Consider the following 26,091-nt stretch of genomic DNA (forward strand, 5'->3'; position numbering starts at 1 on the left):
GTGCGTATTGATGATCTTCCGGTTTTCTGCATGCATACTGGCCACCTGGTTTTCTGGTTTCCGGCACGCACATGTGTGTGCCAGAAAATGGATCATTTTCTCAGCACATGCATGCACACCGGGCACCTGCTCTTTCAGTTTTCGCTGCTCCCACGCATGTGAAGACCAGCTGGCCAGCACTCTGCAATCTGGAAGAGCAATGGCCAACGCCTCGTGTGCCCCGAGAGATGGCTCTGCATGCCACTTCCGGCACATGTGCCATAGGTTCGCCAGCATGGCTCTAGGTAATTGGCACCACTATTGAATTGCTCTTAGGGTTAGGAAGTTTTTTCTAATGTTCAGTTGGAACTTTAAATCAGTGTCTTATAGCTTACTCTCTAGAACAGTGTTTCTCCGCCTGACGGGGGAATTCTGGTAGTTGAAATCTAAACATCTCAAAGTTGCCAAAGTTGAGAAACACTGCTCTGAAATGAGAGTGCATAAGTATTGACCTTCTATATATCCTTTCAGATATTTGAAAAAAAAATGCTTGCATCTGTCCCCTCATTAGTCTTTTCCTGAGTGGAAACTTTCTCACCTCCTTCAATTTTATTTCTTTAGTTGTTCATTTGTCCAGTTGCTCTGAAAGTATGGTGTTGTTCAGAACTGAGTTGCAAGTAGAGGTAGCCCTCAATTTACAACCATTTGTTTAGTAACTGTTACAGTGGCACTAAATCCTGGGGTCACTTTTTGCGACCTTTTGACAAGTGTGAAAAATGGTCATAACTCACTTTTTTCCAGTGCTGTTGTAACTTCGAAGGTTACTACATTTATGGTTGGACGTCAAGGATTATGTTGAGAAATGGATATTGTCAATCCTGACAGATATATTACACTTTTCATTTTAGGTGCAAGGAAGCTATTTGTCTAATTATTTAAATCAGGGGTGTCAAACTCGATTTCATTGAAGGCTGCATCAGGGTTGCGTTTGACCTCGGGTGGGCGTGGCCAGGGTGGGCGTGGCAAACTTGATGTCATTCGTGTCAGGGGTGCCTGTGTTGGCCCGAGCACTCTGCCAGGCAAAAATGGGCTCCCAAGCTCCGTTTTCAGCTGCCACGGCCTCCTGCAACCCTCTGACAGTGAAAACGGAGCTTGGAAGGGACAGGTGCAGCCTTCCCAAGCTCCGTTTTCACTGGCAATGGGTTGCAGGAGGCCATGGCAGCTGAAAATGGAACTCAGGAGCCTATTTTCACTGGCCGAAGCACCATAGGCCAGTCCTTTGCTGTTTCCAGGGTGGCCCCATGGGCCAGATCTAGGTATCCCGCAAGCCAGATCTGGCCCCCAAGGCCTAGAGTTTGACACCCCTGATTTAAACGATTGCTCTGATGCACACACATCACCCACACATATGACTATGGACAAAAGCATCTTTGTTGTAGTAGGGAATCGTGTAAACATCACTGGCAAATATGCTTTAACTTCTGAGCATGTAGGTTTGAGGCCAGAGCCTTTGTGGACTTCTTCTGCGCTTTTCTCTTTGCTTTATCTGTCTTTTGCTCCTTTCACTCCTCATTCTAACACCTGCCCTGCCCAATCCTCTCGACTCAGGGAGAGGAGGTAGAAGGAACCATAGCTGTCATGGAAGACTCCAAGGAGATGCAGCCCAGTGAAGCAGAGATGCCTTTTGCTGGTGCCCTGAAAGAGGGTGCCAGTCCCAGCCACTTTGGGCAGGCTGAAGAGCCTGCCAGCATCCCTCAGGCGCACACAGTAAGAATTTTGCATACACGATGGAATTGACCCTTGATTTTCCTCTGCAAACCTCAGTTTACTCCCTCTTCCCTCAGTCTGGGTTCTTGTCCCTAGCATATGACTCTTCTTGAACTATCCTTTATTTTCCCAGTACTGCAAATGATAATGTGCGTATATTATTTACGGATCAAAAGAGGCTCCATGATTCTTACCTTTCCTGTCTAGAATTTGTGGATGATGAATTAAGTAGCGAGGATATTCAGGTGGCAGAACTGGATAGTGGTTAATTGTTAAAAAAATAACTCCTAAATTCTGGGCGATCCCAGAATGCTCTTCTCAGGAAATACTGATCAGAGAAAAGGATTAGAGGATATTTCCTTAACAACAAATTAAATAAGCAAGTTAGAGTTGCACATGTTTATGAATAAAAATAAAGAAGAACTTGCTGCTTTTGAAACAGTCACTGGAAAGGAAAGGATCCTGGAGTACAGTATTAGAAATCAATACATCAATACACCAGAGGGGGCTGTAATTTGAAATTTTTTTTGATTGTGCCAAAATGGTTAGATTAACCTTTAAAATTAAAGATCAAGAAGATACAGAATATTGTATGATTTGGAATAAATTGTATGAATGGATAGAAGCAAGAGGTATGAATTAGAGAAAAGTAAGATCATAAATGTTAGTACTGAAAGTAAGAAAATAAATAATTATAATACTTTAATGTAAGAAGAAACCTAGCTAAAAGCTTTTTGGTTATATTATTACTATTGTTACTAGAATAGAATAGAATAGAATAGAATAGAATAATAGAATAACAGAGTTGGAAGGGACCTTCAAGGTCTTCTAGTCCAACCCCCTGCTTAGGCAGGGATATCTATATCATTATTATCGTTACCGTATTTCCCCGAAAATAAGACAGGGTCTTATTTTCTTTTTACACACAAAATATGGCTTGGGCCTTATTATGAGGGGAGGGTTTATTGTTTTGGGGTTGCCGGGCAGCTGCTCTCTTGCGAGCGGGCTCCCAAAGAACCAGGCACAACATCATAGGCAAATGGCTGCGTTGCGCTGTCGCAGAAAAATGTGGCATGGCCTTATTATCAGGACATCTCGTAATTTCGGGGAAACACGGTATAATGTCAATGTTTAACACCACTTTTTTTTGGGGGGGAACATTTTCATTTGTAAATGGTATACCTTGACAATGCACTGTTTTTCAGAGAAGTGTCTATGAATAAAATTTACTTTAAAAAAAGAAATCAATACTACACCATGAATGAAGACCTGCGAATAACAGGATGGAAAGGTAGCTGAAAGGATAGGACACTCAGGTCCATCTCTTCACATGAGTATTGCTTTCTGTTTTTTGTTCTCCCCCAAACCCTCTCCTGCCCAGATAAAGCACTTTCTGAAGGAAGACTCAGAAGAAGCTGAGCTGGTCCAGTTCCTTAACGATTCCCCAACAGAGAAGACCTTCCATCGGGTGAAGCCAGAAGCCATCCCTCAGGAGAAAAGACCCAGTCTAGGTGGGACTGAAATGTTCCCTAGTGCTGCAGTCCAGGCCATTCCCAAAGATGCTTTGGAGGAAAAGGAGCAGAAGGCCTTCTACCGCCCTCACCCTCTAGACTTGATACCGCAACACATGGCTGCTCCAGCACCACCAAGTCCATCCCGCCCCAGAAGCCCCTGGGGCAGGCTTGACCCATATGACTCAGATGAGGTAAAGGATCTCTACAGCATTTCTGTCAGAACCTTCCATCTTTCCAGCCCCTTGAGAATCTCCCTTTTGTAGAACTGGACCTAGGATGCTTGAATGTACAGGAATACTCAACCTGGATTCCTTCATCCCTATTGATGGCAGTATTTTGCTTGTGTCATGGAGTAAGCTTCTTCTAGAAGTACCATATTTTTTTCAGAGTATAAGATGCACCAAGATTTTGAAGAGGCAAATTAAAAAGTTTTTGCATTCTGCAGACTTTCCAAAAACGACCTGTTTTTCGCGAAAATGGGCCCATTTTTTGTCAAAAAAGGGGCATGTATAGCCTTTAGGAAGTTTATAGAGTGCTCCTGCGGTTGGGGGGGGGGGCAAAAATGAGCAAAAACCGGTCTGTTTTTTGCTCATTTTCTGCCCTCCCCAGACCCCAGGAGCACTCTGGAAGCCTCCTAAAGGCTAAGCACTGCCATTTTTTTTGCAAAGGGGCAGGGTGTTGGGAGGCCAAAAATGCTGTATTCAGTGTATAAGACACACCCAGATTTTCACCCTCTGTTTTGAGGGGAAAAGGTGCGTCTTATATTCTGAAAAATATGGTAATGTTTTGCTGTGCTTCGAATGCTGTAGTAATGAAATCCCTCCAAATGATGCTTTTCAAGCTGGGTATATCCTTGGCATTGCCATACAATACAATAGCAGAGTTGGAATGGACCTTGGAGATCTTCTAGTCCAACCACCTGCCTAGGCAGGAAACCCTATACCATTTCCGACAAATGGCTATCCAACTTCTTCTTAAAAACTTCCAGTGTTGGGGCATTCACAACTTCTGGAGGCAAGCTGTTCCACTGATTAATTGTTCTGTGCACATGAGAATAGTTTGACTCCCTCTTCTTTGTGGCTTCCCCTGAGATATTGGAACACTGCTATCGTGCCTCCCCTAGTCCTTCTTTTCATTAAACTAGACATACCCAGTTCCTACAACCGTTCTTCATATGTTTTAGTCTCTAGTCCCCTAATCATCTTTGTTGTTCTTCTCTGCACTCTTTCTAGAGCAGTGGTTCTCAACCTGTGGGTCGGGACTCCTTTGGGGGTCAAACAACACTTTCACAAGGGTTGCCTAAGACTGTCGGAAAACACACGGCATTAGGAAGGTTGAGACCCACTGTTCTAGAATCTCCACCTCTTTTCTACATCGCGGTGACCAAAACTGAATGCAGTATTCCAAGTGCGGCCTTACCAGGGCATTATAAAGTGGTATTAACACTCCCATGTTGGAGAAAGCACAGAAATAAAACAAAGGCTATTTTATTGACAAGTTGATGACTCACTGACATGAACAGTGGGTGTATAGAGGCACAGAGGTCCATTTCCTGAGTCTTGCATAGAAGATTTATGCCATTCATAAAAATACTTTGATAAAGAATGTTTCTCGCCAGTGATACAACTATTGTATTTACACAGTGTGTTTAATCAAATCAATTTGCTTAACATGAGAAGTTTAGTTACTTTTCAAAAGTTTATTTGTGGTGTAGAAACTAAGCCTATTTAATTAATATTATTAGTGCATTATGCGAACTCGGCAATAGATTAATTCTGTAACCAAGTTAAATTTATTCTGTGAATAACTTTGAAAAACCTGTTTCAGACAAATGATTCTTGCAAAAAAGGCTTGGCAATTTGTAATACTGCTTCCCCCCCCCTTTCTCTCTTCTTTTTCCTCTCTCTTAGGACAATAAAGAATATGTGGGATTTGCAACACTTCCTAATCAGGTCCATCGGAAATCTGTGAAAAAAGGATTTGATTTCACACTAATGGTTGCAGGTATCAATGCTGAAATTACAAGGGCTGTTTCAGGAGACAGTATATAATTGTTGCAGATTAAAAGCACATTATTCATGGCAGAGAACTATAATTAAAACTAAATTTCATTTGCCTTATGTTTAGATAATGTGTGTATAAAAGTCTAAAGGGTGAGGAAAATACATTCTATTGCATTAATCTTTGAAATAATTCCACAGTATTTTTATTGGATTGGATTGTAAAGTTCGATTTCTTAGTTGTGAACTGATGGATAGTCTAAGTTGCAGATGCCAAAGAGCTAGAAATAGGAAGATTAGCTTTAGCTATCATATTTTTCGGAGTATAAGACGCACTGGAGTATGAAATGCACCAAGATTTTGAAGAGGCAAATTTAAAAAAAAGTTTTTGCACTCTACAGACCTCCCAAAAACGGGCCGTTTTTCGTGAAAATGGAGCCGTTTTTTGTCAAAAAAAGAGGGCATGCATAGCCTTTAGGAGGCTTATAGAGTGGTCCTGGAGGCTGGGGAGAGGGGCAAAAATGAGCAAAAAAAAAGGCCAGTTTTTCACTCATTTCTGCCCTCCCTAGCCCCCAGAAGCACTCTATAAGCCTCCTAAAGGCTATGCACGGCCATTTTTGCAAAGGGAGCAGGGTTTCATGAGGCCAAAAACGCTGTATTTAGGGTATAAGATGCACACAGATTTTCACCCTCTTTTTTGAAGGAAAAAGGTGTATCTTATACTCCGAAAAATACGGTATACAAACTTGCTATGCAAATTGCCACTGATTGTTTTCTTTATTTAAAAAATTTCTTTTTATTTAAAGTATTCCTCATATTTGCCCACTTTTCCCCTCAGAAAACCTCTTTCTTAAGAACTCATTTTCCTTATATGTAATATTAACTGTTCCTCCTTTTCCTCCTCAGGAGAGTCTGGGCTGGGGAAATCCACTCTGGTGAACAGCCTTTTTCTTACAGATCTATACAAAGATCGCAAACTCTTAAATGCAGAAGGTATTGCTTGTTTGTATGTTCCTTTATGATTCTTACTTTCAATACATAACACACATACTGGCTGGGGCAGTGTTTCTCAACCTTGGCGACTTTAAGTCCCGTGGACTTCAACTCCCAGAATTCCCCAGCCAGCTATGCTGGCTGGGGGATTCTGGGAATTGAAGTCCACGGGACTTAAAGTCGCCAAGGTTGAAAAACACTGGGCTGGGGAATTCTGGCAGATGAAGTTAACCCATCTTAAAATTGATGTCAGGATACCAAGTAACACCCCCAACGAAAGAAGACTCTGAGGCTTAGGTTTCCTCAAAGTTCCATTTTATTAGAGATGTCATATTGGCACATCTGGGAAAACCCGAATCTGAAAGCTTCCAGGTTTTCCCCACCCAAGTGAAAGTTCAAGTCCCTGCCCAGCACCCACATGTCTGTCACATGGTCCAATCAGGTACCATCCAAAACTGGAGATTCCGCCCAGTCGCACCATTGCAGCTGCAAGGCAAGATGTCCTTGACTCTCAGAGAAAAGAATTTCCCACAGTAGAAATTGTGGCAGGTCTGAAGGCCCAATTACGACCTTTAAAGCGCCCCATGGCTTAGGCCCAGGGTACCTGTGAGACCACCTACTGCCACCGGTAGCCTCCCACCGTCCAGTGCGATCCCACAGAGTTGGCCTCCTCAGGGTGCCGTCGGCTAGACAGTGTCGGCTAGTGACCCCCAGGGGGAGAGCCTTCTCTGTGGGAGCGCCTTCTCTCTGGAATGAGCTGCCCCGGAGCTTCGTATAATCCCTGACCTCCGGTCCTTCCGACGCGGCCTAAAAAGTTGGCTTTTCCAGCAAGCCAGCCTGGCCTGAACAAAACAAAACAAATTATTGATTACTGTTAATTTTAATTTTAATTCTTTAAAAAAAATGTCATTGTCAATTTTAATTGGGTTTGGGATATTCTATTTAATTTTTTTAAAAACTTTTGTATTATGTGTTTCTTTTAATGTTGTACGCCGCCCTGAGTCCCTGGGAGAAGGGCGGCATATAAATCTAATAAACCTAAACCTAAACCAATGTAGAAGATGGCTTCCAGGTCTGACAGTAAGTTTGAGAAACACTGTCTTATCAGCTCACAAACAAAAAACGTAATAATATAATGCAAAATGGAAAAAAAATACAATAACTGTAAAAGAAACAGTGGAACAATAAGCAAATCAAATAATCATAAAGCAAAATTATATAATGGTGATACTTAGCCTGAAAGATGAAAACATTCTGAATCCTCAGCTCCCAGAAGTCCTTTGGATTATTGCTCCTTAGCTCCACTTCCTTTCTGTTGGTTAGTTACGCCTACACCCATCCGCCCTCCAGGAGGAAATCTTTTCCTGGTGAGCCTGTGTGCCTTACCAGCAAGTAAAAATAAATTAAAATAGTTCCATAATGGCAAACCTGTGGCTTGTGTGCCATACATAACCCTCTCTGCAGGCACACGAGCCATCACCCCAGCTCAGCTGCACTGCGCATGCGTCTCCCACCATGCAGCTGATTTTTGGGTCCCTGCCGTGCATGCGTCGGGGGCAGGGCGCATATGTGAGACACGTGCGCATGCATGGAGGGGCAGAGAAGTCGTGTGCATGCACGGGGGTGAGGGGAGCCTGGAGGGGTGCGGCACGCCTCTCCCGGCCTGTTTTTGATCCCAGGAGGATGCAATGAGGCCTATTAGGCCCAAAACGGCGCTGGTAGTAGTGGTTGCATGCACATATGTGGGGATCGTTGGGGCTTGTGCACACATGTGCAGGGGGTGGGGCATGGGATGTCATGCACGCGCACACACTTGTCACGTGACAACAAAAAGGTTAGCCATCACTGAAAAACACTACATTGCCAAAAGTATTCGCCTTTTCTCACATATGAACTTACTTTAAGTGACATCCCATTACTAATCCGTAGGGTTCAATATGACGTCGGTCCATCATTTGCAGCTATAACAGCTTCACCTCTTCTGGGAAGGCTGTCCTCAAGGTTTAGGATTGTGTTTATGGGAATTTTGACCATTCTTCCAGCAGCGCATTTGTGAGGTCACACACTGGTGTTGGACGAGTTTACGTGGCCTACCACTTCATGGCTGAGTTGCTGTCGTTCCCAAACACTTCCACGTTCTTATAATACGGCTGACAGTTGACTGTGGAATATTTAGGAGAGAGAAAATTTCATGAGTGGATTTGTTGCACAGGTGGCATCCTATCACAGTTCCACACTAGAATTCACTGAGCTCCTGAGAGCGACCCATTCTTTCACAAATGTTTGTAAAAAGAGTCTGCATGCCTAGGTACTTGATTTTATACATCCGTGGCCATGGAAGTGATTGGAACACCTGATTTTGATTATTTGGATGGGTGAGCGAATACTTTTGGCAATATAGTGTAGTTCCACTATTGCTAGTCCTGACGATGTAGTGTGAGGGAGTGTGACTAAGGAAGCCAGTTTCCTTCTCCTTTGAAAACTTATAGATCACTTTTATAAGTTTTATAGAAAGTTTAATTTATTTTTTTAAACAAAAAGAAAAATGATGAAAGTTCTTTTTTTATTTTATTTTAAGCAGATGTCCACAAAACAGAATAAAGTAGAAGGCTGGGAAATCACAGACATCTTAAAAGAATCTGCACTAGGAAAACCGTACAAAGCAGTCGATGAAACGGTATTGGTCTATGGCAGTATTTCTAGCTCCTGCATGCATTCCCTGGATTTTTCAGATTCTGTTAAATTCCAGCTTTTAATCAAAGACGCAGGAGCAATGCTGTTTTAAGCAGCCAAAAGATTTCTAAACAATTGAAAGAAAATGGAAATAAGAAAGGAATCTTATTTCTGGTGGAAAGGCCGGCCATTAGAGATCTTATTCTTGCATAGTTGACATTTCAATTGATTTGGAACTTTGCAAATACACCCTCTCCAATTCTCCTTTTTCCTCTCTCGGGGAATAGAACTGATTGTCCAGACTGTGGAGATTACCAAGCATGTGGTAGACATAGAGGAGAAAGGGGTGAAACTTCGCTTGACCATTGTGGACACACCAGGCTTTGGAGATGCTGTAAACAACACAGAATGGTATGTTTCCCTGGAAAGTGGAAAGGAATTTGCTCAAGGAAAAAGCCTGATTGCAGAATCATGGGAAATTGTAGGGAGGGAATCCCATTAGGTGTTTCTTGCAGGGATGAGCTAACCCTTGGATGGAGGCCAAGACTATGGTAAAAATAATCTGCAAGAGACAAAGGCCAGCTGGCTGGCGGACAGGTAAATCCTGCTGCAGGCACTAGGAAGAAGAACTGAGACTTGCTTAAGAGGGAGTCTTTTTTACATGCTTTGTTCATCTGGGGCTCAGATCCGGATGTTGAAAGTCTGATAGTATTCATTAAAAATTTTTTAAATCTGAACTAGAAAGGAATTCCTGTCTTGCATCAGAACTTGAGAATATTATATTTCCAAATGGCATCTCTTTTTTTTTCCTTTTCAACTCCCTAGGGGTATAGATGAGAGAGAGGGTGGTATGGAGAGAAAGAGGAAGGGGGCACCCTGAACTCAGGCTCTTTCTTTGCTTAAGCCATTGCTAATTTTAAAAATCACATGTTAAGACAATAATGTATCTGATCATCCAACGCAGATTAGAGCCCTCCGTGGAAAAAGAGATGCCAGATGTTCAAACTGGCTTTGGAAACATGAGATCATTATTGCTGATGCACGCTGGATGACTGAGAAAGCCAAATACCAACAAGAAGCGTTACGTTCTTCATTAGTTATAGAAATATCTTTGTGTAGATCACATCGAACTGCTGAATGTGCTTAGAAAAATAGGAATCCCAGAACAACTCATTGTCCTTATGAGTAACCTACAGGTAGTCCTCGCTTACTGGCTACCTGATACAGTGACTGTTCAAAGTTACGACAGTAGTAAAAAACATAAACTTTGCGACCGATTTATGATTGTTGCAATGTTCATCAGTCATGTGATTGCTGATAGTGTGTTTCGCAACTGGCACACATTTTTGCTTGTGACAAGCAGAGTGAACACTGTGCAGTACAGAAGGCAGAGGTCCAATCTCATGAGAAGGCAACATATGATTTGGAAGGGGGGCTGGCACAGTCTTGGGAAGACGTCCCAGTGGGGCCAGCAACTATCTCATGAAGGCCCAAGCCAGGCACTTCAGTAGCAGCAGGAAGGTCAGTTGAGGGCCTCAGGGCCGGGGGAAATGCCAGGAGCATTGAGTGCAGGACGATGGGGCGACAACATGGCCAGGCACGCAGAGAGCAGGGTGACAGAGGTATCATAATGCAAGGTGACCAAAAGGGCAGAGAGATGGAGAGAAATTGGTGGTGGTGGTGGGGTGGAGTTGAAGAGGAGGCAGCCCCTTACTTAAAAAGGAGGGACCAGGCCAAGAATGACTTAGATCAGGGTAGATCCTTTGAATCTAAGGGAGTCTCAGTTAATCATAGCAGCCGGAATTGCTAGCATTGCCATCTTTAAACAATGTGATCACCTGACATAATATTTTGCGCCTGCATCATTTAGCAATGGAACTTCTGGCCCCAATTCAGGGGTAAAATGCTACCGGTTCGCCTGAACCAGTAGTAACATAAATGAAATCAGTTCGAGTGAACAGGTTTTTCCAACCATCAGCTGCGATGCGCAACTTATATTAGCTAGAAAGCAGGATTTCCTGCTTTCTAGCTAATATGAATCGCGCGAAACAACGGATTCCACTCCCACCCTCCCTGTTCACTTACCTTACCTTTTTGACACTGTACATGTGGGCACTCACATTGCTGCCAAACCGGTAGCAAAGGTAAATGGATTTCACCCCTGCTCCAATTGCTATCATAATTCAAGCACTACCTGTATTGACACTTTTCAACTTTGGTGTCGGAGAATACTCTTGAGAATACTATGGAGAGTCAAGAAATAAACAAATGGATCCTTGAACAAATCAACCAGAGTTCTTTCTTAAGGCACAAATGACCTGGCTCAGTTATTCTATTTTGGGCACATTATGTGAAGTCCTAGCTCTCTGGAGAAGTTTGTGATGCTGGGAAAGGAGGAAGGAAAGAGGACGACCAACAGCAAGATGGATGAACAACAAGTGCCCTGTTGAAAGACTTGGTTAGGGACGCATCTTTCTGGAGAAAATCTATCTGTGTGGTTGCTAAGAGTCAATACCAATGTGATGGTGCATAATCAATTTAAATGTTTTTGAAAAGGTGGCTAAGATCCTGTCAGATATAATTTCTTTCAAAATAACTGGAGCGGGATTTCCCCCCCCCCCCATTCCTGAGGTCATTAGATACCATATCAGTGGATAATTTGATTCCTGGTAGATTGAGTGAGCTGTGTTGACATGTAAGCAAGACTGCTGCATCTTTAGAGTAGTTCTACTGATTTCTGAGCTACAGCAATTGTGGACCAGCAGGGAGACGGGAAGGGAGATATTTAGTCTTTATCTCCACAATGGCTTATCAGGCACGAACACATTAGAAGTCCTACTGAAGTACTCTAAAACACACCTTCTTCCCCTCTATAAGAAGAGATGTTCAAAATTTCACCCTTGCTTCCATCCTACCCTGTTTCCCTAAAAATAAGACCTGCTCGGATAATAAGCCCAATCAGACTTTTAAGTGCATGTGCTTAAATAAGCCCTCCCCCCCAAAGTAAGCCCTCCCCTAAAATATTGCAACACAGCAGCAGCCATGAAGTGACCTCGCTCGCTGTCTCCTGCACTTCAAAAATAATAAGACGGGGGGAGGGAGGGAGAGGGAGAGAAATTGGACAAGCATTTGTCTAAAATGGTATAGAGTTTCCTGCCTAAGCAGGGGGTTGGACTAGAAGACCTCCAAGGCCCCTACCAACTCTGTTTTTCTAAGATTCTATGAGAGATTGAGAAAATATATAATCCTTCTTGATAATAATACTATAGATGAAACCACTCAAAACAGCTAAACTACGGGAAATGGTGATTAATTAAGGTGCTGAATCTAACACCTGCTTTAAAATGTTCTGCAGTTTATTACCTGCCTCCTGCACCTCAAAAATAATAAGACCTCCCCGAAAATAAGGCCAAACACTTATTTAGGTGATCAAAAGAAAATAAGACCCTGTCTTATTTTCGGTAAAACATGGTACTTACAGACGATCACTCGAGAAGTGTGTGGCTCACTCAAGAACATATATTGAGATTAGCAGAGGTGGGTTTCAAACTTTAGGCTTCCAAGAGTAGCTAGCCATAATTATTTCACAAGCATTTATGCAACTTTCCTTATCTTCCTGCTCTTTCTCCTTCTCTCCATCTAAGAAAAAGAATGTAACCTCTTAATTAATTATGGCAGAAAGTAGATCTGGATATAGATCCTTGGATGATTTGGAAAAAAAAATCAGGGATTTCCCAATTGTCAGCAATAATATCTATCAATATAGCCCTATGCTATATTGCTGGTATGAAAAAATCGTTTAGGATAACCAGTTCTGGAATTCCAAATTCCTTAATGCAGCATTTTTAAAAAAAAAAAAGTTCTGTGTGATATTTACAGTAAAACTTTCGATTGTGCAAACATGATGGCTGTCTCCATTTCAACTCACGATATCTAAATTATGTTCTCTTTCTTTCCCAGTTGGAAGCCTGTGGCTGATTATATAGATCAGCAGTTTGAGCAGTATTTCCGGGATGAAAGCGGCCTTAACCGGAAAAATATTCAAGACAACCGTGTCCATTGCTGCCTCTACTTCATCTCTCCTTTTGGTCACGGGTATGAATTAAACCAACCAACTCATGATCCTGGAACATGCTTTTTCTTTTTTTAAAAAAAAAGTTGACTAAAGTCTTCACGATTGCCTTGCTACCTAAACAACTCTTAGCAAGTTTTTGTCTGGCCCATCCCTCATGTTCTCCATTTGTTCTGACGTAGGCTTCCTGGGAAAGCATAAATCACAAACTTAGTCCCAAAAACCCTCTTTAATTTAGACAGCTGTGAATTATGGTCACTCACAGCCTGTAATATTCACAAACATTCTGTGAAGATTCCGACAGATATTTGCTCGAGTTGACACAGTGTCAGCTTCTGCTTTGCTGCTGCTTCAGCTGCCATGAAACGGGAAGGGGGGGGCGTGTATGTGGGAGGGTTTTTAATTGATGTGCTGGAGGACTGCTGGAGGAATGTTCTAGGATGTACCAGTTGTTGGGATTGCGCATGCGTACGTGTTTCCCGCCTGCATCAACGGCCTTCACATTCCATCTTGGCCTGTCTTTTTGAAGTTATCTCACACCTGACATTTGAAGGACTTATGATTGGACTGGAGCTTTGATCCTAAGGGGGGGGAACGGGTTTTGCTATATATCAATTGCTTTCGCGCCATATTATTCAGATTTTGCTTCACTACTGCTCGCTTACCATTTATAATTAGTAAAAGTACATTGGATTTCCAACCCATGGAGTCTCTTGGTTTTCTTTCCTAATTATGGAGTGGAGTGGGGCGTGACAAGAAGCAAAATCTGAATAATATCCCTTTCCAGGAGATTTACGTCTACCGAGAAGGGAAATAATGTCTTCTCCGACCAGAGAGGGGGAAGGCGCCGTTGGAGGGACGGATTCCAGTGAACTGGGACCTCCCGACCTTTCTTTACACCAGCCCAGCCCGTCTGACCGACCTTTGCACGAAGATTTATTTCAACTGCAAATTTCCAGTCAGCCTGAACCTTCCCCCCTACCCCGTTGGTCAACTTCAGTGGGGCAAAGAGAAATAGAGACAAGCTGGAATGCTGGACTCACCCAAAGACCACCTCAACAAACTTCGCTGGAGCCAGGGGCCGTGAGAAAACCTCAGGCGAGTGATTTCCCTGACTATTGGAGCCAAAGGTACTGTGGGGAAAGAAGAGGGGGCGATGAAGGAGAATGGAGAGGCTACCAGCGCCAGGGGCCCATGAGAAAACCCCAACGGAGTGAGTTACCTGATTATTGGGGTCAAACATTTTTGGAAGAGAGACGGGGGGAGGAGGAAAGAGACTGGAGAAATTGGCAACGTTACCCACGCCAGGATTCTCCCCCACCCCCCCCCTCGGCCCGTCTCTCCCCCTGCGGCTAGAGGTTTTGCTGATCAAAGAGGACCTCCCCCCCAGCCTCCCCCCCGAAGACATCGGATGGCAAAAATCCCTCCCTTGCCTGTGCGTTTTAATGGGGCTTCTGCTAGCCTCCCCTCCTTTCTTATGCAGGTATTTAACTACATGGAAATTTATGGCCGGGACTTTGAATCTGACACCTTAAGGGTCAGAATGGTTCTTTTGTCTTTGGACGGTGAAGCGGCCACGTGGTCGACCGCTTTGCATATGTCTGGCTCGCCCCTCTTGGGGAATTTCAACCGTTTCATGGATGCTTTCCGCCAACGTTTTGATGACCCATTAACTGAGAAGCGGAACAAGTTGAAATTTTTAACCTTTGACCAAGACGACAGACCTGTCGCCGAATACATCCAGGAATTTCAGTGTCTTTCTCAGTACATGAGAGGCTGGGGGGAGGATGCGCTTCTGGACAGATTTGCTGAAGGCTTGAACGCTGACATTTATCAACAATGTGTCAATCGTAACCTGCCGCGACGTTTAATCACTTGGTTTGAGCATGCTGCTGATGCTGAGCTTGACTTAATTCGTCTGCGTTATGCCACGGAAGAAAGAAGGAAGCGGAAAGAAAGGGCTGCCAAGTCCCTCCCCCCTCCTACTACTCAATTGCTTTCCAAACGCCGCGGCGACGCGAGAGGGCCCCTTCTGGCTCCTCCAGACCTTTAACATGTTTTCGCTGTGGCAAGCTTGGGCATACCGCCCCCGACTGTCGGGCTAAATTGCCCCTCTCGGCCCAACCCCCTCCCAGACGTGAAGAGAAACCTGCAAGAGGCTCTGAAAAGAAAAAGAAGGAAACGGCTTTCGCTGGAGAAACCAATCCCCCTCCTCTTGCCCAGCCATTGAAGGATGACGCGGATGCTGACTCCTCTTCTTCTGATGACTCTGATGACGACACTTCACCTCACTGGGTGAGTTCAAACAAGGGGCCCCTTCTACTCCCTATTGAATTAAAAGTTCCTCCTGAGGGGACACCTGCCACCCTCCTCGCTTTACTGGATTCCGGCTGTTCCCGGTCCATGATCAACCCAACAATGGTAGAAAAATTGGGCATCAAATTGCGCACTTTAAAAACACCGATTGTATTTTGCCAGATAGACGGATCGGTTGCGGGGGGGGGGCCCGCCCATTTTTTTACTGAGCCTTTGGAAATGAAAATGGGTACCCACACTGAATTAATCTCTTTTGTGGTCGCACCTGGCATGGACAGACCACTCATTTTGGGCATCCCATGGCTCCGGAAGTGGAACCCTCACATAAATTGGCGGACAGGCCGCTTGCGTATTCGCTCGAAAGTGCCTCCACTGGGGGAGGGCTCTCCAAACCAACCTGACGTCACTAACGTTCCTGAAGTAGCCGCTAGGGGGCAGGAGAGGATTGCAGGAGAGGAGAAAATTCCGAAAGAATATTTGGATCTTAAGGAAGTCTTCAGCGAGCAATCTTCGGACATTCTACCCCCCCACAGGCCTACTGATTGCTCCATTGACATTTTGCCCGGGGTCACACTCCCCAAACCCCGCATTTACTCCATGTCACCCAGGGAAATGGAGGAGATGCGTTCTTTCATTGACAAAAATTTGAAACGTGGTTTCATTGAACCGGCCCGACCCAAGGTGGCGGCCCCTGTGCTGTTTCGTGAGAAGAAAGATGGGTCTCTTCGTTTATGTTGTGACTTTCGCAACCTTAACGCAATCTGTACTCAGAACCTCTACCCACTCCCCTTGATGAAGGACTTGTTGGCGCAACTGGGGAAGGGCCGCATCTTCACAAAATTGGACCTACGGGAAGCTTACTATAGAGTACGCATTAAGGAAGGGGACGAATGGAAGACCGCTTTCAACTGCCCTCTTGGTTGTTTCCAGTTCCGGGTTATGCCTTTTGGCCTACAGGGGGCTCCTGCTGTATTCATGCAATTTATTAATGAGATCCTACACGATCATCTCTATAAAGGCGTTATCGTATATCTGGACGATATCCTCATTTATACCCGCTCTTACGACCACCACGTCAATCTGGTGCGCACTGTTTTGAAAAAGCTCCGTGCTGCCAACCTGTATGCCAAATTGTCTAAGTGTGAGTTTCACCAAACTACTATTGACTATCTGGGCTACCGTATCTCCCCTGATGGCGTTGAAATGGACCCTGAAAAAGTTAAGGCGGTCACTGAATGGGACGCTCCCAAAACTCGTAAACAATTGCAAAAATTTTTGGGTTTCGCCAATTTCTACCGTCAATTTATTCCCTCTTTTGCCGACATTGCTCTCCCTATTACTAATTTGCTCAAAACTAAAGGCGAACCGAAGCCTAAACCCAATAAGCCTTTGGACTGGACCATGGAGTGCCAGGCGGCATTCGAAAAGCTTAAACGCCTTTTTGCCGCTGAACCAGTTCTTAAACATCCTGATCTCAACCACCCGTTCGTTGTCCAGGCTGATGCCAGTGATGTCGCCGTTGGGGCAGTTCTGCTACAAGCCAATGCCCAAGGTAACTTGCAACCTTGCGCGTACACCTCACGTAAACTCACTGACACGGAACGGCGCTGGGCGGTCTGGGAGAAAGAGGCTTTTGCAGTCCGTTGGGCCCTCGCTACTTGGCGCCATTTCCTTGAAGGCTCTAAACACCCATTTGAAGTCTGGACTGACCACAAGAATTTGGCAGCGTTGCGCACACCTCGCCGTCTCTCCCCAAAGCAGATGCGTTGGGCCCAATATTTTAACCGTTTCAATTTCACTCTAAAGTATATCCCGGGCGGAAAGAACTTCATGGCCGATGCTTTGTCCCGGTTACCTCAGTATAATTGTTCCACACTGAGTATCGTCCAACCGCTCTTGGCAGCTCCGGTACTCACACGTCAACAGACCAAGGCTCAAAAGGATGTGCCTCACGATCTGCTTTCTGACCTCAAAGCGGCTCTTCCTCAAGACGACTGGTTCCTGAACCATCGGGACGAATGCACCATGAGGGACGGTCTACCGTGGGTTGGTGCAAAATTATACATCCCCGCTTCCCTACGTCTTGTGGTCCTTCGTCGCGCTCATGACTCCCGGATGGCGGGTCATTTTGGGTTCGTAAAAACTTTGCACCTCGTGAAGCGACAATTCTGGTGGCCCTCTTTAAAAAAGGACATTGAACTTTATGTATCCAGTTGCCCGGTTTGCGCTACCGCCAAAAAGCCGCCGGGGAAACCACACGGACTTCTGCAGTCCGTCGCCCGCCCGGTTGCCCCGTGGAAGGAGATTTCTATGGACTTTATTGTGGAGCTTCCCGAGAGCCAAGGGCACACCGTTATCTGGGTGGTTACTGATTTGTTCTCCAAGCAAGTTCACTTCGTGCCTTGCCACAAGATTCCTTCCGCCAAGGCGTTGGCTAAACTATTCCTTTCTCACATATACCGCTTACATGGGGTCCCCGACCGTATTATCTCCGATCGTGGGGTCCAATTCACATCTAAATTTTGGAAGGAGTTCCTCACACGCATTGGCTCCGCCCAGGGCCTTAGCTCCGCCTACCATCCTCAGACTAATGGCGGCTGTGAACGTACTAATTCCGTCCTTGAACAATATTTACGTTGTTTCATCAATTATCAACAGGACGATTGGGTGGACTTGTTACCACATGCTGAAGTGGCCTATAACAATTCGGTTCACTCCAGCACGGGGTTCACCCCTTTCCGGGTCGTTTATGGCCAGGATTTTGTTCCTATTCCCGAACTGCCTACGGCCCACCCTCAGGTTCCTTCCGTTGCAGACTGGAGTGAACGTCTCAGTCGCCTTTGGCCCCTCACTCTTTCCACATTGGACGCTGCCCATAAGGCTCATAAGAAGCAGGCTGATAAGAAACGCTCTCAGCCGTATGAGTACCACGTTGGAGATTTGGTGTATTTGTCCACGAAATTCTTGCATACTACACAAAAGTCGAAGAAATTGGGTCCCAAGTATGTTGGCCCTTTCCCAATTGTGAAAGTTATCAATCCTGTTTCTGTTCGTTTGCAATTGCCCAAACATCTCAACCGGATCCATCCGGTGTTCCATATCAACCTCATCAAACCAGTTCGGGTGTCCGACCTACGACCCACCGATGACCCTCCACCTGCTCCGTTGCTTGTTGATGGGGAACGTCATTTTGAAGTCCGAGACATTCTGGATTCCCGTCGGCACCGTAATCGCATCCAATACCTGGTGGCTTGGAAACATTTTCCCCCCTCCCACACGGAATGGGTTGATAAGTTCCACGTTCGTGCCCCCCGCTTACTGCAGAAATTTTATGCTTCTTATCCCGACAAGCCTTGACTTTTCTCCTTTCCCTCTCTTGTTTGTTTGTTGTTTGTCTGTTTTGTTTGTTTTTTTTTTCTTCCAGGCCTGACAGCCTTTTTTCCGGGGGACGGCCGGATGTCAGCTTCTGCTTTGCTGCTGCTTCAGCTGCCATGAAACGGGAAGGGGGGGGCGTGTATGTGGGAGGGTTTTTAATTGATGTGCTGGAGGACTGCTGGAGGAATGTTCTAGGATGTACCAGTTGTTGGGATTGCGCATGCGTACGTGTTTCCCGCCTGCATCAACGGCCTTCACATTCCATCTTGGCCTGTCTTTTTGAAGTTATCTCACACCTGACATTTGAAGGACTTATGATTGGACTGGAGCTTTGATCCTAAGGGGGGGGAACGGGTTTTGCTATATATCAATTGCTTTCGCGCCATATTATTCAGATTTTGCTTCACTACTGCTCGCTTACCATTTATAATTAGTAAAAGTACATTGGATTTCCAACCCATGGAGTCTCTTGGTTTTCTTTCCTAATTATGGAGTGGAGTGGGGCGTGACACACAGTCTTTCAGGGTAATGTTGATAAGCACCAGGGATGGGTTCCTGCCAGTTCTAACCTCTTCTATAGAAGAGGTTCCACAAATCCACAGTGCCGTTTAGAACTGGTTCCAGCTCCCACCCCCCCGCCCGTCCGCACATCATCAAGATGAAGAGTGAGAGAAGGAATTCTGGGAGTTGAAGTCCACAAGTCTTAAAGCTGTCAAGTTTAAACACCCCTGGGTTTTTTTTCTAAAGGGTTAGGGGTGCAAGGGTCTTGTAACTTGACAGCTTTAAGACTTGCACACTTCAATACCAGAGTTTCTGAGCCAACATTTTGGTTGCTAAGCAGGAGCGTTGTTAAGTGAGTTTCACCACATTTTACAAGTTGGCCACACCCACCCAGTCACATTGCCAGCAAGCCACTCCCACCAAGTCACATGGCCAGCAAGCCACTCCCACAAAGCAGGCCACACCTACAGAAGAGGTTCTAAAAAAAAATTGAAACCCACCACTGATAAGCACCCACCTTTATCTCCCTTGAAACAGCTACCAAAGACCTAACTGCCAATTAGTTTTGCAAGGCCAAACATAGCACAGAGTCAAACAGGACTTCTCAGAGTTTGAACTGACTAGATGAACTAATTGCTTCCTCACGTCTGTTTGCTCCTTTTATGTCTTACGGGAGGGGCCAATCATCTCCAAGCTTTACTCCCAAGTCTCCCTTTTTGTCTTAATTGCTCTTGCCTTCTGGCAGCTCTGCGCATGTGCGCACTGGGAATAGTTCACACTGTTCTTCTGCCTTGCTGATGTCAGGCTCCGGAGGCTCTGGAGACATCACATAACTACCAGATGCCCCTCTCTGCCTCTGACACAGAGTCTCGTCCGAGCCTTCCCCAGACTCCAGAACTGGCCCATGTTCCTCCCCAACCTCCTCACTGTCCGAATCTGCTGCCAGATCCGCAGGCTGCTGGCAGATGACAACACCAATATGCAACCCCTGGTTTTCCAGCCTGGAAGTTATATGTGGTTAGAATACTACACCACCTGTAAAGTCTATGTGCAATTAATGTCGTATCTATTCACATAGAAGCCAATCCAAAGATAAGCAACTCATTGAATTTTTAAACCAATTACTATGCAAAACACACCTCCTGTGGATAATAAGCTGGCCTGTATTTTTCATAGTATTTTGGTTACAAATTTGAGGGCCTACTTGTCTTCGGATGGGCTTATCTATAAATAGATATATGGGAAATATGGGTACTTTTTAAAAGTACAGCATTATTGTATATACTTGAAGATAAGCCCATCCATGGATAAACAGAAACTGATTTTTGGATGCATTTTAGCACTTAAAATTCTTAGCTTATCTGGGACAAAATGCTATATTGATTTTACATCATGGCATATCTTTCCTCACAGGATGCTGGACATTGGGGTTAAAGGAGAAGAATTCTCTGATGGGGTCCTTGCTCCCCATAGAGTTCAAATTCTTGAAGTCCTTCAGATAGACCCAAGCAGGATCTAGGATAAAGATGTCTATCCATGAGGGGTTAAAGTAATGGGAAAGATTCCATGAGGGGTTAAAGTAATTGGAAAACAACAAACACTTTCAATATAAGTAACTCTAAAATGTGTGATTCAAGTGATATGATGCTTAAACAGTTTGAATGGAAGGCCATACTTCTCCTTTTAGGGTTATCTCCTATGGGAAATTGGAGAATCATTTGTTCTGCAGATGTTACTACGTGAAATAAGGGTGTTGTATCTTTGCCAAAAATACAGATTTTTTTCAGTCAGGATTCGCTACATCTGCCAATACTGTCTTTCTTTTTAACGTATCCTTATATAATTAATTGAAGTACCTTTGTTATTTTTGTGGAGTATCATTGATTGCCACCAAATAATTGGTACAGATTCTAGCACATGTCAGGCACTCCCACTTTTTTGCTTATTGGCCAAAAAAAGAAACAATCTCTTTCCACAGCTCCCAGGAATAGAATAAAAATAGAACAGAACAGAGCAATAACTTTATTGTCATTTTGAAGGTACACTAATCGGCATCCATTAAAATGACATTTCGTTGCATACAGCCGTCCAATGTACATGATATGAACATGACTAAATAAATAAATACAAAATTATGTATATACTTATTCTGCATATGGTGAACTCTTGTCTGCTCTTGGCAGTTTGCGACCTCTGGATGTTGAATTCATGAGAGCGCTCCATCAGCGTGTGAACATTGTTCCTGTCTTGGCCAAGGCTGACACTCTCATGCCGTCCGAGGTGGAACGAATGAAGTGCAAGGTAAAAGAGGAGATCGGAACAAACTTGGGGGCACTTTTCTCACTTCTCTCTCACGGACCCTCACCACTCTCCCGGCCTTCCGTAAAGCGATCAAGACCTGGCTGTTCCGGCAGGCCTGGGGCTGTTGATTAATTTTCAGCCCCATGTGATGGAATGAATGTTGTATTAATTTTTAACATTGTATTTTTAAATATTTTAAATGTTTTTACTTGTTGTAAGCCCCCTAGAGTCCCAAGGGAGTGGGCGGCATACAAATTTTATTAAAGTTAAAGTTCAAAGTTCCATGTACAATGTAAAAAACACAACATTGAGATAAATAGAGTAACCTAAGCAAAACTAATTGAAAAAGGAAAACAGAAAAGGAAATGTCCAAGATTTTGAAACTGTTTCTGAAGAATAAAAGTATTAAGTACTGATAGTCCTCGATTTATGACCACAATACAGGTTACTGTATTGCAGTTGTTAACTGAGACATCATGTGACCGCAACTTGCAATCTTCCCTTCTGGCTTCTGCATTGACTTCCTTTATCAGAAGCTGGCTGGGAAGATTACATGATCGTAGGATACTGCAACAGTCATACATGCACGATGGTTGCCAAGTGCCTGAATCATGATCATATGACTGTGGGGACACTGGTTGTGTGAGTGCCAGTTGCAAGTCACTTTTTTCAGCACCATCATAACTTTAAATGAATGGTTGTAACGAATGCCAGAGCTACCTGTGTATAGATGCACAACCTGCTGTAATTCAGATTTTAAATGCTGAGCTAAATGTAGGCCATATGGAGCCATATGAACGTCTAATGCTTTTGTTACATCCCCTCTTCCTCACTCTGACTTTGTCCTGCTCAGCCCTCCCTTCCTCTCCAACCTTCCCCCTCCCCAATATCCGGACTCTGTGACGTTGTGAAATCTGTACTCGTTTTAAAATGAGCATACAGATGGCTTTCAGTCTGTCCCTCAAAGTGGCCACATGCATTTTATGAGAAAGTCGGGTGAGGAATTGGAGATGTGATGCTGATTAAACGCTGAGTTCTTCACTCCCCTGTAAGCTTTCTAGAAGATCCTGATTGACTCTTGAAGAATTCTTGGAGTGGCATTGGGTGCCCATGTTCATGCAGGTTGCTCGGGGTGTGTGTTCTGTTAAGATGCAGCCTGTTGTGCCTTAACATGGCTTTTATTGTACTGCCGTTAAATGACTTTTACTGTACAGCTCAGTGGAGTTGCCATGGTAACAGTTTCACAGTACTCCACGAGGCTCCCTCTGGTCAGGGGGGAAATCCAACATTAGAAATTATGTTTGGTCTGGATGTTTTCCCACTATAAATAAATACCTGGGCAACGCTTGGTTATATAAGGAACCAAAATTATGATTGAATTTCATTGGCTGCTGGCATGTTCCTCTGTTTTAGATTCGTGACGAAATTGATCATTTTGGGATCCGGATCTATCAGTTTCCTGATTGTGATTCAGACGAAGATGATGAATTCAAGCAGCAGGACGAAGCACTCAAAGTGAGGGACCACCAACAGTGGACATTCAGATCCACTACATCAGTGGTTCCCAACCTTATTTTGGCGATGCCCCCGCGAAGCATCTCTAAAATCCTGATGCTCCCGTCCCTGTCCCCCCATGACATATAATTCTTACTTTACTCAAAAAATGAACTCTACTCACATGGAGGAATCCTAAAAGGCCATTAATTTGGTTCAAACAAGGTTCAAATTGCCCCCATTAAAAAGCAAATTGTTCTCCCCCCCCCCCGTGGGGTGTGGGCCCCACATTGGGAACCACTGGGCTAGATGTACCTGATTGGATTAGAACAAATTCAGAAGAAAGCCTAAGTTTCCCCCAGTGATATTCCACATGTGCTGATGCTTTGACTGTAAAGGAGCTTTTCCTAATATCTGAAAACAATATGTTTCATATTTGCTTGCCTTTTTTAAATTAAGGCAAGTGTTCCAAGCCAGGCATGTATCTCTAATTCCAGTTAAGCCATACTAAAGAGAGGCAGCTAGGCTTGGATTAAACTCTTAGCCTAAGAAAATATTTCTTTTCAGCCTTCTCCCATCCCAGACTCTTATGCTTTTGATTTAATACAGCTTTCCCTAACCTGGTGTCCTCCAGATGTGTTTGGACTGCAGAATGTCAGCCTGGGACATTGCAATCTTATTCATCTGGAGACTGAGAGCGGGCTGGGAGACAGCCTTGTTTAAAACTGCTGCCGTCCTTATAAACATGGGTCCTCAGTTTGGAATCCACAGGTCATCTTTTATCACTTTTTTCTGTTTTATTGTTGTAGGCCACCCAGAGTAGCCCCACAGTGAGATGGGCAGTGTATCAATTTAACTAATAAAATTTAACGATTATTAAATTTTCCTCTTTTTTTGATGCCTGGCCTGAATAACTTAAAAAGCAGAATCCCCTTCATTTAAACAAACGAAAGGAAATGGGTGGAATGTAAAGCACTTGTGCACCGTAGTCATTTGCTGTACAACAGGGATCATCTCTTTTCCAAGCCTTTTTCTTTTTTGATGCCCTCAGAATCCCACCATCTCTTACTTCGCTGCCTAATTCGATAGTGCAATTGGTGCAAGTCCATGATGCAGTTCCTTGAATCTTTTTGAGAAATGCTCTCTCTTTTGTCACTAAATATATGTGAAGTAGCAAAGATTGGGGGAGACTCCTGCCATCCTATTTGACTCCTAATTGCCACTGTCCTTCTGCAGGACAGCATCCCCTTCGCCGTGATTGGCAGTAACACCATTGTGGAGACGAAAGGCAGACGAATCCGGGGGAGGCTGTATCCTTGGGGAATTGTTGAAGGTAACCTATAGTGGCTCAATAAACTGGGGGCTGCAGCTAATGGGTCGACATTGATTCAATACCGAATTCAGCAAAAATGTTCCATGCTCCCCTAGTTTGAATTAACATCCAATTACCAATGCTCTTGTGGGATGGAAATACAAAATATTGACTTTGGCAGCTTAATGTCTTAGCTTTGGCTGTAAAAATCAATAAAAGCTTCCTGTCCCCAAGCATTAAATTAGTCATTTTGTGGGAAGCATGGCCTCAGCACGGTAGTTTTGCTCCATATCTTGTTGGAAAAACCAGGAGATAGGGATGATGGAGAACGTTGACAAGATGCCACCTCTTGGGAATCCCAATGGTTTATTATAGGGGCATTCCCACAAAAAAGTCAAGACGGTGGGCACAACTATCCAAAGCCAGATGCCTCTTTTTGCATGCACTTGACAACACAGTGGGGCTTCAGTTATGCAGTTGTGCCCTTCTTGGCCTTTTTTTAAAAAATCACCTCTGTAGAGGTCGCCAGTGTAGATGTGGGAAACAAAGAACAAGACCGCATCTCCCCTATCCCATCCAAAAGCCAATGGACTGGTTGCTGAGTCGTTCTTCTGTGTTATAGTTGAGATTGCCTCCTTTAGTGCACTGAAGGCAAAAAGCAAGTTTAGAGACAACACAGGCTGTGCAGCAAACAACCTTTCCTCTCTGCTGTGTCCTGGCACCTGCTGTCTGAGGTGGCTGCTTCAGTCTGTTCCAGGGTAGAGCCAACCCTGGTGCCATCCTATCCTTTTGTCCCCGTTGGACTTGAAAAATCCAGTTTCAAAGCTTGTGTTTGAAGTATGCTGAATTTCAAGATTTGTTGTATGCCTAAAAATGAATTGGAGTGAAACATTGCTTGGGAAAGCCAAAAGGTAGGTAAATAGGGAAAGAGGGGGGGGGGAGAGGGAGGGAGGGAGAGAGAAATTGGACAAGCATTTGTCTAAAATGGTATAGAGTTTCCTGCCTAAGCAGGGGGTTGGACTAGAGGACCTCCAAGGCCCCTACCAACTCTGTTTTTCTAATATTCTATGAGAAATTGAGAAAATATATAATCCTTCTTGATAATAATACTATAGATGAGACCACTCAAAACAGCTAAACTACGGAAAATGATGATTAATTAAGGTGCTGAATCTTAACAGCTGCTTTAAAATGTTCTGCAGTTTATTACAGAGGAAGGCCTGTCCACAACCCCCACTGGCAGCATAGAGAGAGGGCTTTGGTGTGAAGTTTCCGCTGTTCGCCCATGAAGCCAATGTTGAGAAAAGACAGGAGACACACCTGCACAAGGAACCATATTACAACACTTTGGGAAATCAACTTTAGGAAAACTAAAACAACTGCAATGTTTATGATACGGAGCTACATTTCCTTTGCATTTTTGTAATAAAGAAAAATGGAAGAGGGCATCAACAGATCCAAACAAAATTACTTGAAGCTGATCAGTGTGTGTATACATCAGAAAGTATTTCCTCCCAATATGTGGGTGGGAGTTGCATACTGTTGAGTGTTATCTTGAACTGGCCAGGTCCCTCTGGGGTGCAGACTCCTAAGAATGCCAGAGGAACCAAAAGGCTGCAAGCAAAATAGGAAACGATAAGCTTTTCCTTCATGTTTTGCCTGCCAGTCTGGACATTCAGCGATTCCCCAGACAGGCTCCATTTCACTCTAGTTGCTAAAAGCCATCAATAGGCTTTTCATTTCCCATGGATTTGTTTTCAGTTGTGAGATTGTTGAGCTAGAGACTGTCACTGC

General features: G+C 44.2%; 1 protein-coding gene across 2 annotated transcripts in view; it reads left to right on the plus strand.

Annotated features, from left to right (window-relative positions):
• SEPTIN4 (septin 4) overlaps window positions 1–26,091 on the plus strand; it is a 56,687-nt gene that overhangs the window by 19,610 nt on the left and 10,986 nt on the right. For both annotated transcript variants that reach the window (XM_032216896.1, XM_032216897.1), the window contains exons 2-9: window positions 3,128–3,451; window positions 5,171–5,264; window positions 6,167–6,253; window positions 9,214–9,337; window positions 12,887–13,021; window positions 21,374–21,491; window positions 22,905–23,006; window positions 24,222–24,318. In XM_032216896.1, coding sequence (XP_032072787.1) covers window positions 3,269–3,451; window positions 5,171–5,264; window positions 6,167–6,253; window positions 9,214–9,337; window positions 12,887–13,021; window positions 21,374–21,491; window positions 22,905–23,006; window positions 24,222–24,318 — 940 coding nt within the window. In that variant the 5' untranslated portion in view covers window positions 3,128–3,268. The remainder of the gene's footprint in view (window positions 1–3,127; window positions 3,452–5,170; window positions 5,265–6,166; window positions 6,254–9,213; window positions 9,338–12,886; window positions 13,022–21,373; window positions 21,492–22,904; window positions 23,007–24,221; window positions 24,319–26,091) is intronic.

This window comes from Thamnophis elegans, chromosome 4 (assembly GCF_009769535.1).
Source record: "Thamnophis elegans isolate rThaEle1 chromosome 4, rThaEle1.pri, whole genome shotgun sequence".
NCBI classification, from domain to species: Eukaryota; Metazoa; Chordata; class Lepidosauria; order Squamata; family Colubridae; genus Thamnophis; species Thamnophis elegans.